Genomic DNA, 11,893 nt, shown 5'->3' with positions numbered 1-11,893 from the left:
GTAAGGCACCCTCGGCGCTCAGCAGGAATGGGGCAGGACCCCCTCCTGCCCTACGGCTGCCTGGTCCCAGATCCAAGCGCTTGTCCCTTTCCCAAGGGAAGGGCAGGGGACTTTGTCTAGGGGATGGGTTCCTCGGGCCTGGCACAGGGGTGACAGCCAGACCGGGCACTCCCCAGCGTGCTGGTGTTTTAGGTGGGTTTGGGGCGTTGAGGCAGGCTGGGGGATAGGGCTGGACGGTCCTGCAGGTAGATGCCCACGCCAGCCCGGGCTCAGAGCACGAGAGACAGGGTCTGAACCGTAATACAGTGGCTGTTCCGGGGCAGGGCCGGCTCAGATAGCGAGGCTGAGCGTTGTGTTCCCACGGGCCTCTGGGAGGCCGTTTTGCCCAAAGTTTTGTGCCTGCATGAACCGTGGGCCCCATGTTTGAACAGAGGCAGGGCCTGGGCCCGTCATCCTGGTGCAGCGCTGGGGCTGCTTGCCGGTCAGGGTCTCAGATCCAGGGTCTCCCTAGCCTCTTCACTGCTCCTCTTCCCAATCCCTCCCAGTTCCCCAGACAGCCCGAGACCTCCCCCAGCCTGCTTCACGTCTAGGCCCCCCATCCAGACTGCTCCCCAGCGCTGTCTCCCACCAAACACTTCCTCTTCCATTTGGCTCATGACCCCGGTCCCACAGCTCAGCCTCCCCCACCGCCCTGGGTGCTCCCCAAAAGCCACGTAGTGCCTCTCCCCAGCCTTTTGCCACTTCTCTAGGCCTCCCCTTCCTTCCCCACCACTAGCTTCCTGCTCTCCCCTGTACTTCCCAGCCGCTGCAGCTGTGTAAAGTCCCCCGCATGGCTGGTTCCCCCATGCTCCAACAGACATTGACCCCATGGTGATGGATTGCTGAATAGGAACAGACGGGGACTGAGCTGGGCCAGCGGCAGATCTCCCTCCATCTCTATCTAACCCCACGCTGCAAACAGGCCTGAATGGCTGTAACAAGCAGCGCTCTCCAGCCACACCTCTTGAAGCTGGGGGCTGGGGTGAGTCTGGTTGTTCCCATTTCACAGATGAGGAAACTGAGGGGGACGTGCAAAGAAAATTAGAAGGGGGCAGATTCAGAAGGTGATAAAAGGAAATATTTTTTTCACAGAAGGCACAGTTAGTCTGTGGAACTCACTGACACTGGAGGCCATTGAGGCCAACAACTTAGCATGAGTCAAAGGGGACTTGGGCATGTCTGTGGGTAACAGGAATATCCAGACTTATAACTAACCATTAGAAATCAGGATTAGCTCTTTGTCAGGGGCAGGTTCTCCCTCATCAGCAACTGGCGGGGGGGGTCTCAGACCGTCCTCTGAAACATCTGATGCTAACTGCTGCCGGAGACAGGATGCTGGGCTAGCTGGGCCGCGGGGCTGAGCCAGTCTGCCAATTCCTGTGAAACCCTGGTCTTCTGGCTCCCGCCGCGGGCACCGGCTCCTGCAGCTCTCTGCCAGGGACTGCCGCGTCCCGCAGCCGGAATCCGGAGACCGGGGTTCAGTTCCCAGCTGTCCGGCTGACTCGCTGTGTGACCCCTTCCTAGCCTCTCATTGACTCCCACCCAGCTTCTGCCATGAGCACGGGGCGATCTAAACATGATTCCGAGCTGTGCAGACCAGCCACGGAGGTAGCGGTGCTCCTCTTGATCAGCCACCGGCCAGGGAGTCAGGGGCTTTGGGTCTAATGCCAGCCCTACCCCTGGCTCAGCAAGTGGCTTTCGGCAGGTCACCAGGGCCTCGGTAGCTGTCAAATGAGCTTTTCATGGATCCCAAGGCCAGAAGGGCCCACTGTGATCGTTTAGTCTGACCCCCCCTGCATGACACAGGCCAGAGACCCGCCCCAGAATAATTCCTAGAGCAGAAGCTTTGAGACAAAAGTCCAGTCGTGATTTAAAAATGGGACTGATGACAAATCGAGCATGGCCCGTGGTAAGTTGCTCTAATGGTTAAGTACCCCCCACTTTGTAAATTGCACACCTTATTTCCAGTCTGAATTTGTCTAGCTTCAACTCCAAGCCATTGTGTAGTGTTGGACCTTTCTCACCTAGACTCAAGAGCCCACGATTAGATACTTGTAGACTGTAATCAAGTCACCCCCACCCGGCTCTTTGTGAAGCTAAATAGATTGAGCTCCTTGAGCCTGTCACCATAGCATACGTTCTCTGACCCTTTCATCAGTCATGGCTCCTCTCTGACCCCTCTGCAGTTTGTCAGCATCCTTTTTAGGGGCTCTCGATGCAAAGAGGCTGGAGGTTTTACACGGGAATTTGGAGCCTGCTGGCTTGGCTGCCTAGGGCACAGTGTCTGCTCCCCAAATCCCTCGATCCTGACTTAGAGGGAACCCTTTTCATGGGGAGCAGGGATTCCAGGGATCATTCGATCCTTGGCCCCTCTATCGCAAGCAGCCAGGGAGGATGCCATCCGAGATGGCGGGTGATGGTGCCGTGGGCCTCTGCCTACCAGGAGCTGAACGGGTACCGACAGCTGAGGCCACCTGGACCAAGCCCAGCTGGCTGCCATGCGGGTCAGGAGGGAGAATCGAAATGTCCGAATACAGAACTGTGGGATGCTCAGGGATGGCCCCGACCAGCTGTGGCATGAGAGCGCGGTGCCCAGACCCACTTGCAGTGAGCGAGGTCTGGAGCAGAGGCTGCAGGGAAAGAAGTGGATGATGGAAACCAAGGCAATGATGCGACTGGAGGCACGTCCATCTGTGCCAGGCAGCAAAAGGCCCAGGCTCTGCCAGCGAAAGGGAGACATGGGAAACCTGCTGGGGCCCAGCTCCCCAGATCCCAGCAGCAGGGCAAAGCCCAGTGCATTCTTGGCAAGGCCTAGCAGAGTCCCGAAGCCAGAGTCTCTCTCACACACACACGCACTCCCATTGACACACGGCGATTTAGCTCTTTGCCTTTCAAACATCCCCGCGTGTCTGGGTCAAACAGGTGCAAGCAGTGTCTTGGAAAGGGAAGGGCAGGACATGGACAGCGCTGGTTTCCCATCCAGGGGGGGCCGTGCTGCCCTCGGCTGTCTCTGAGGGCGTGTGAACGAACAAGGGGTGCTGGCTGCTGGAGGCGCTGTGCAGGTCAGCATGGATCCAGGTCCTAACAGTGAGCGGGGATCCCAGCCGCTCTGCTCAGGCAGGACGTCCCGGGAGGGATGCGGGGGGGTCGGGCTCCCTGCTGGGATCGCCGGCTGAATCTCCTGCAGGGCCAGGGGAATGCTGGTGACAGACCTTGGGATGCGCCTCTGGCCAGCTGGCACATTTACTCAGCACTGCAGAGACCTCCCCTCCCCGTCCCAGCTGGGCCAGCATCCCGTAGGGCAGGGCTGCGGGTGGGGCTGGCTTAGACACCCGGCGGCCCCTGTAAGCCTGGGGGCCCACGCACACCGGGGTCTCCCTTCAGACCCGGTGGCCCAAGCTGGCCTGGTGACCCTGGCTTCCCTGGGATCCCTGGTTTCCCTTGTGGCCCTGCTGGACCCACTGGCCCTGGAGCTCCCTCCGGCCCCTGAGGGCCTATGTCGCCTTTCAGGCCCATCTGTCCTTTGAGGCCAGCTTGCCCAAAGCTGCCCTTAGCACCTTTAAAGCCCGGCAAGCCTTTCACGCCAATAGGTCCCCTCTCGCCTTGAGGGCCTGGGATGCCTGGAGGTCCTCTGGAGCCCTGTGGGCCAGGAGAGCCCAGGCCCCCGGCATCGCCCTTCTCCCCCTTTCTTCCTGCAGGCCCCTTCACTCCCATGTCGCCTTTGAGTCCTCTGGGTCCAGGGAGGCCAGGCACACCTGCGGGGGAAAGGATCAAGTGGTGAGTGCAGAGCATCGTTAACCAGTGTTACCTGGGTTACAGTAACCAGGCAACATGAAAGGAACAGGTGGGGAGGGCAGAGCATTGTTAACCAGTGTTACCTTGGTTACAGTGTCCTGGCAATGGGAGCCTGAGTGGTCCTCCTGCCCCGCAAGGGGCATGCCACTGGATAGCACTGAGCTCTGCAGCTGGAGACCCCCCGCCCTACCCCAGGCAGGTGACACATTAAGGCAACGAAGGACCAAAGTCCATGGGCACAAATCACATGGGAGATGCCTACCCCATCCTAACCCTGCTCAATGTCACAGAAGGGAGGGAGCCTAGCCAACGCACCCAGGGAGGGAAGCATCTTTCCTGCCCCTGCTCCCCGCCCCAGGGTTTGGAGAGCGGGTTGACCCTCTGCCAGAATCGTTGGGGTTAATCGTCCAGCTCCCAGGAAACGGCTGGTCTCTGAGTAATTGTCCGATCTCCAGCTGGGGGAGACTGTTGTGGAATTGACTGGCATCCCTTGGGGACCACATGGAGAAGTCCACCAGCAGGAGCCAAGGGAAGGCGCCAGGTGCCCATCCCCTGCCAGCTCCTCCTGTTTACCCTCCCTGCCCATTAGAGATGCCGTCATGTGTTGACTCAAGCGGCCCTGCCAGCAGACGGACACACAGCGAGGCACTGTCTGAGGCTAGGGGCTTTGTGGGAGGAACTGCACCTACTGCCCGGCCCTGCCAGGTCCACAGCTTGTTTTGCATTGCTCCCTTTTTCCGTAACAGGACAACAGCAACAAGAATGGCAGCCAGGAGAGCTGGGTGTGTTTGTGCCGGGGCCGCTCTCTGGGAAGCTGGGATTAACCCCTGCTCCCCCTTCACCTCTAAGCACTAGATGCGTGCTCTGTCTCTGGACTGCAACATGCTGCTAGAGGGGGGTTAGCTAATATGGGATGTCAATAGGATGTTCCCTGGTGCTGGAGCACCCTGGCCATCCTGGCCAAATTCCAGCATGGGCAATGATCTCCCTTTCTATACTCCCTCCTGCAGCTTTCTCTTGCCCTGGCTGCAGTGTGTTGCCAACCAGCTGCTGTGCTCCATCCCAGAGGTGGCTGCATTTCAGTGGTCGCTAAAGTAATTCCTATGCCCTGGCTTTCACCCAGCAGGTTCCCAAAGCGCTTTCCAAAAGGCACCCAGGCTCAGCGCTCAATAGGAGAGTGGGGGCTGGCTCGGCAGCAGGGGGAGGCAAGAGAGCTGGGGCCGGGGTGGGGGGGAACATGCGACAGCTGGAAGGCGGGGTTTGGAAGTCTGCCTGCGCAGCTGGGGGAATAGTGACTAGGCTGGGGAAGGGTTTGAGGTGGAAACTGGGCCTAGGCACTTGTCCAGTGGTGGTGCTGGGGGGGGGGGCAGGACATGGGGAGGGGGGGCTCTGTAGCTGCTTGGGCGGGGGTTGGATATAGATGATAGTGTTATTTATAGCACCCCTGTGTGGGTCAGACCCCCCTCATCACAGAGCAAGACACAGCAGACCTGAAATGGGCCCTGGCTTCAGAATTCAGAGCTGCTGCTGCCTGAGGTGACGGGGTAGCTCCCCTGGGAGGCAGCAGTAATAGGCTATTATCCTGCAAGCAGGGCAGCTACGGGAGGGACGAAGCCAACGCACGCTCGACAAGCCCGTCACTCCAGCAGCCCGTGACGCTGCTAAGCTCACCCTCACTTGATCAATTCTGCAGTCGTTAGAAAACCCAGGAGACATCGCTCAATCAGACCCCGGGGGAAGGACGGGACAGAGGCTTGGCTGAGATGGTCCAGTGCTGACTTAATACGGGGAGTGAGGGGCTGCAACACACGCTTTGGGGCACTAGGGGGCACTCGCGGGGAGGGTAATAACAGGGAAGCCAGCTGCTGGCCAGGGCGAATTATCTTAATTAAAGGAGCCAGCCCTGATCGGGGGGAGGGAGGAGACTGAGCAGGGTCATTGACAAACGAGCGCCCTACAACACAAATGACCGGCTAGACATAGGTGGTTTGCTAACAGATGAGCTGCCGGTGGATGGGGAAGGTCCCAGGCCTGGCCCCCTTGCCGGAGACAGGGCCATTCGAGTGACCGTGTGGGGCATGATAAAACTGGGGATGGGAAGAGAGAGGAAGCCGGGTGAACAGCAGGAGCCCGTTAATGACAGCAGAGGAGCGGGCAACCCAGTAAGGATGCAGCTGAGGTCGGTCCATGAATGCCTCCAAGTCTGGCAGGGCTGGGTGGGCCACGGCCGAGGGAGAGCCCTGCGGCCGTGTCTCGTGGTGTCCTTGCGGAGCCGGGCACGCAGCCAGCCCAGCCCGCGCTCTGCACATCCCAGAATCAAGGACAATCCTTCTCCCCTCCAGAGACAGCCCGGAGGGCAGGCAAGACAGCATCAGCGGCCCAGAGCCAATGGCCAAGAGCAGGGCTGGAGGAAGGCCGAAGAGACCCACTTAGTGGGACGGCGAGGGGAGGGAGTTTGGGGAGGTCCACCAGCCTCCTGCATGACCCGGGGACCCCAGACCCCAGGACTTTCTGGGGGTACGTCAGCACACTTGGCAGTGCTGTCCTCGGGGCATTTCCAGCAGCTGCACTGGGAGCGAGGGCCCCTGGCTAGCCACAGAACAGGGGGTCAGAGTCCACGCAAGCCACCCCCACGCTGCCCCCTGCTGGCGCACCCCAGCCGCGCCCAGCAGCGACCCCCTGTCGTGCGGAGGGAGAAACAAGTGGCCCATTGAATACACAGCCTGTGTATGAGGGTGGGGGAGGAAGAGGGTGTTGGGTGTGTTGTGATGTGTGTGTGTGTGTGTGTTACAGTGTGTGGATGAGTGTATGTGGGTGTGGGAGGAGGAGGGTGTTGTGTGTGTGTGTTGTGATGTATGGGTGGATGTATGTGGGTGTGGAGGGGTGTCGTGGGTGTGTGATGATGTATGAGTGCGGATGGGTGCATGTGGGTGTGGAGAGAAGGGGGTTCAGTGTATGTGTAGGGGTGTGTTGTGATGTGTGTGTTACAGTGTGTGGATAAGTGTATGTGTGTGTGGAACGGAGAAGGGGTCGGGTGTGGGGGGATGCGTTGTGATGTGTGTGGGTATGTTATGTGTGGGGGTGTGGGAGGACAGGAGAATTGTGGGGGGGGATACGTAGTGATCTGTGTGTGTGTGTTACAGTGTGTGGATGAGTGTATGTGGGTTTGGAGGGGAGAGGGGGTTAGGTGTGGGGGATGCGTTGTGATGGGGGGTGTTATGGTGTATGGGTGAGTATATATGGGTGTAGAGGGGAGAGGATGTTGGGTGTAGGGGGATGTGTTGTGATGTGTGTGTTACAGTGTGTGGGTGAGTGGATGTGGATGTGGAGAGGAGAGTGGGTAGGGTGTGGGGATGTATTGTGATGTGTGTGCGTTATGGTATGTAGGTGAGTGTATATGGGTGTAGAGGGGAGAGGGTGTTGGTTGGAGGTGCATTGCGATGTGTGTGTTACAGCGTGTGGGTGAGTGTATATAGGTATGAAGGGGAGAGGGGGTTGGGTGTGGGGATGCGTTGTGATGTGTGTGTGTTATGGTATGTGGCTGTTTGTATATGGGTGTGCAGGGAGAGGGGGTTGGAGGTGTGGGGGGATGCACTGTGATGAGGTATGTGTGTATTATGGTGGGTAGGTGAGTGTATATGGGTGTAGAGGGGAGAGAGGGTTGGATGTGGGGATACGTTGTGATGTGTGTGTGTGTGTGTTACAGTGTGTGGGTGAGTGTCTATTGGTGAGGAGTGGAGGGGTGTGGGAGGTGCATTGTGATGTGTGTGTTACGGTGTGGGGGTGAGTGTCTATTGGTGAGGAGTGGAGGGGTGTGGGAGGTGCATTGCGATGTGTGTGTTACGGTGTGGGGGTGTCTATTGCTGAGGCGTGGAGGGGTGGGGGAGGTGCATTGTGATGTGTGTGTTACGGTGTGGGGGTGAGTGTCTATTGGTGAGGCGTGGAGGGGTGTGGGAGGTGCATTGTGATGTGTGTGTTACAGTGTGGGGGTGAGTGTCTATTGGTGAGGAGTGAAGGGGTGTGGGAGGTGCATTGCAATGTGTGTGTTACGGTGTGGGGGTGAGTGTCTATTGGTGAGGCGTGGAGGGGTGGGGGAGGTGCATTGTGATGTGTGTGTTACGGTGTGGGGGTGAGTGTCTATTGGTGAGGAGTGGAGGGGTGGGGGAGGTGCATTGCGATGTGTGTGTTACGGTGTGGGGGTGAGTGTCTATTGGTGAGGCGTGGAGGGGTGTGGGAGGTGCATTGTGATGTGTGTGTTACGGTGTGGGGGTGAGTGTCTATTGCTGAGGCGTGGAGGGGTGGGGGAGGTGCATTGCGATGTGTGTGTTACGGTGTGGGGGTGAGTGTCTATTGCTGAGGCGTGGAGGGGTGGGGGAGGTGCATTGCGATGTGTGTGTTACGGTGTGGGGGTGAGTGTCTATTGGTGAGGCGTGGAGGGGTGGGGGAGGTGCATTGTGATGTGTGTGTTACGGTGTGGGGGTGAGTGTCTATTGCTGAGGCGTGGAGGGGTGGGGGAGGTGCATTGCGATGTGTGTGTTACGGTGTGGGGGTGAGTGTCTATTGCTGAGGTGTGGAGGGGTGGGGGAGGTGCATTGCGATGTGTGTGTTACGGTGTGGGGGTGAGTGTCTATTGCTGAGGCGTGGAGGGGTGGGGGAGGTGCATTGCGATGTGTGTGTTACGGTGTGGGGGTGAGTGTCTATTGCTGAGGCGTGGAGGGGTGGGGGAGGTGCATTGCGATGTGTGTGTTACGGTGTGGGGGTGTCTATTGCTGAGGCGTGGAGGGGTGGGGGAGGTGCATTGCGATGTGTGTGTTACGGTGTGGGGGTGTGTGTCTATTGCTGAGGCGTGGAGGGGTGTGGGAGGTGCATTGTGATGTGTGTGTTACGGTGTGGGGGTGAGTGTCTATTGGTGAGGAGTGGAGGGGTGTGGGAGGTGCATTGTGATGTGTGTGTTACGGTGTGGGGGTGAGTGTCTATTGGTGAGGCGTGGAGGGGTGGGGGAGGTGCATTGTGATGTGTGTGTTACGGTGTGGGGGTGAGTGTCTATTGGTGAGGAGTGGAGGGGTGTGGGAGGTGCATTGTGATGTGTGTGTTATGGTGTGGGGGTGAGTGTCTATTGGTGAGGAGTGGAGGGGTGTGGGAGGTGCATTGCGATGTGTGTGTTACGGTGTGGGGGTGAGTGTCTATTGGTGAGGCGTGGAGGGGTGGGGGAGGTGCATTGCGATGTGTGTGTTACGGTGTGGGGGTGAGTGTCTATTGCTGAGGCGTGGAGGGGTGGGGGAGGTGCATTGTGATGTGTGTGTTACGGTGTGGGGGTGAGTGTCTATTGGTGAGGAGTGGAGGGGTGGGGGAGGTGCATTGCGATGTGTGTGTTACGGTGTGGGGGTGAGTGTCTATTGCTGAGGCGTGGAGGGGTGGGGGAGGTGCATTGCGATGTGTGTGTTACGGTGTGGGGGTGAGTGTCTATTGCTGAGGCGTGGAGGGGTGGGGGAGGTGCATTGCGATGTGTGTGTTACGGTGTGGGGGTGTCTATTGCTGAGGCGTGGAGGGGTGGGGGAGGTGCATTGCGATGTGTGTGTTACGGTGTGGGGGTGAGTGTCTATTGCTGAGGCGTGGAGGGGTGGGGGAGGTGCATTGCGATGTGTGTGTTACGGTGTGGGGGTGAGTGTCTATTGCTGAGGCGTGGAGGGGTGGGGGAGGTGCATTGTGATGTGTGTGTTACGGTGTGGGGGTGAGTGTCTATTGGTGAGGCGTGGAGGGGTGGGGGAGGTGCATTGTGATGTGTGTGTTACGGTGTGGGGGTGAGTGTCTATTGCTGAGGCGTGGAGGGGTGGGGGAGGTGCATTGTGATGTGTGTGTTACGGTGTGGGGGTGAGTGTCTATTGGTGAGGCGTGGAGGGGTGGGGGAGGTGCATTGTGATGTGTGTGTTACGGTGTGGGGGTGAGTGTCTATTGGTGAGGCGTGGAGGGGTGGGGGAGGTGCATTGTGATGTGTGTGTTACGGTGTGGGGGTGACTGTCTATTGCTGAGGCGTGGAGGGGTGGGGGAGGTGCATTGCGATGTGTGTGTTACGGTGTGGGGGTGAGTGTCTATTGCTGAGGCGTGGAGGGGTGGGGGAGGTGCATTGTGATGTGTGTGTTACGGTGTGGGGGTGAGTGTCTATTGCTGAGGCGTGGAGGGGTGGGGGAGGTGCATTGCGATGTGTGTGTTACGGTGTGGGGGTGACTGTCTATTGCTGAGGCGTGGAGGGGTGGGGGAGGTGCATTGCGATGTGTGTGTGTTTGTGACGTGTGGACTCCAGCCCTGTTTTCACCAGGGCGCCGCAGGCCGTGGTTTCCCTCTGTGCTGTGGGTGCCACGCTTCCCTAGGGGTGGCACCCACAGCAGCAGCAGTGGTTACCCCAGCTGCCCGGGGCCGAGCACGTCACAGCGGCTAGGGCTTCGGGGAGCCCGGCTGGAGACACCATAAAGGGGCCTGCAAGCGCTGAGCCCCCTCCCCACCACTGAAAACCAGGCCCCTTCAAGTGTCTCCTGTCAAGCACCAAAGATCACTCATCACTTCTGAAATCACGGCCCTGAGATTTTTGTGGTAGAACCAGTGGCCCAAGATACCTCCAAAAGCCCCTGTCTGCAACCAAAATCCTCCCATTCAGACACATAACAAGAGCTAGCTCCCCCATTTGGGTCACCTGTCTGCTGCCTCAGTTTCCCCTCTGGGCTCCCTGGTGAACGCACACACACTCGCGTGGGTCACCACCACAGAAGAGCTTTATGAGCTTGCTCCTTCTTCCACCCCAGGGGCCTGGTCCTTCACCGCTGGCAGTCCCGGGTCCGAGCCCCGGACAAGATGTACCCACGTGCAACTCGCCTCGTAAGATGGTGACGTTGCGCAGGATCTCCCCGTGCCTGACGTCCACCACTTTCATTTCCTCCATGACCATGGACAGGTTGCGGATGTCGAAGTCCAGCCGGGCGCTGAGGAGGCTGAACCGCTCCCTCAGCAGGTCCGTGGTGCCCAGCATCAGGCTGACGGACTTGTTCAGGTAATACAGCTCCTCGGCGTGGGCGTGGAAGCCCAAGGTGCAGGAGAGCCGCACGTCGTCCAGGTACTTGAGCATGCTGTGCACGTGGCTGTCTGTGGCGTTGATGTTGGTGAAGATGGTGCTGATCTCGATCTCGTGGGAGGTCATGCGCCCCTCCAGGGTCTCGAACTGCTCCGCCGTCCGGTTCTGCGTGTACCTGGTGTGGTACTGCAGGTCGTGCATGTTCTCCTCGTGGTCGTCCAGGAAGGAGGAGATATTATCCAGCTGCAGCTGGAGCCCCATCACCTGTAACACCAGGTCATGCATGCCTTCTGAGTTCTGGCTGATCCTCTGCGAGGCCAAGCTCATGCTGGCCTGGATGCTCTTGACCAGCTCGCTGGTCTTGGAGGAGGTGGCCCTCAAGCTCCCGAAGAGCCGGGTGTAGTTCTGCCACTCGGTCACGACCTTCTGCAGTGTCAGCGTCTCCTCGTCCGTCTTCCGCTGGATGGCGCGGATCCACTCCGAGGTCTGCCCCACCGTGAAGTTCATCTGCTCCACCACCGCCTTGACGTCGTACCGCTCCTGCAGCAGCCCCTTCAGGGAGTCATCCAGCGCCGAGGTGGCCGCCTGCCAGCCTCTCACCTGGGCTAGGAAATGCCCCAAGGTCTGGTTGACCTGCCGGATGGAGAATGAGCAGCCGTCCATCTCACTGGTGATCTTGCTGCTGGTGGATGAGAGCTGCTGGTAACTCTGCGAGGTCCGGTCCAGCAGGATCTCCTGGACCAAGAGCATCTTCTGAATCTCCTCCAGCTCTTCCTGCAACTTGCTTATCTCCTGCCCCAGCTGCCTTGTGTCATGGCAAAAGGAGCAGTTCCCCGAGGATTTCTGATCTGAACGAGAGATACAGAGCTCTTCATGCTGTGCGCCAAGCAACGACACACAAGTCAGCTGTGGAGAATGGACACATCCCCCTCGGACTAGACCCCGGTGTCTGCGAGGCTCTCTCCACAACACGTTCTTCTCCCCATGTGCTCTGGG

General features: G+C 59.0%; 1 protein-coding gene across 5 annotated transcripts in view; it reads right to left on the bottom strand.

Moving 5' to 3' along the window:
• Positions 1-765: 765 nt before the first annotated feature.
• The window catches only part of SCARA3 (scavenger receptor class A member 3), a 38,219-nt gene continuing 27,091 nt past the window's right edge, over positions 766-11,893 (bottom strand). For all 5 annotated transcript variants that reach the window (XM_074946749.1, XM_074946751.1, XM_074946752.1 and 2 more), the window contains 2 exons: positions 10,702-11,745; positions 766-3,794 (listed from right to left, as the gene is read on the bottom strand). In XM_074946749.1, the coding sequence (XP_074802850.1) occupies positions 3,364-3,794; positions 10,702-11,745 (1,475 nt within the window). In that variant the 3' untranslated portion in view covers positions 766-3,363. The remainder of the gene's footprint in view (positions 3,795-10,701; positions 11,746-11,893) is intronic.

Source organism: Natator depressus, chromosome 3 (assembly GCF_965152275.1).
Source record: "Natator depressus isolate rNatDep1 chromosome 3, rNatDep2.hap1, whole genome shotgun sequence".
In the NCBI taxonomy this organism is placed as follows: domain Eukaryota; kingdom Metazoa; phylum Chordata; order Testudines; family Cheloniidae; genus Natator; species Natator depressus.
Note: the sequence above shows the minus strand (reverse complement) of the source record. Positions and strands in the feature narration are given on the sequence as shown.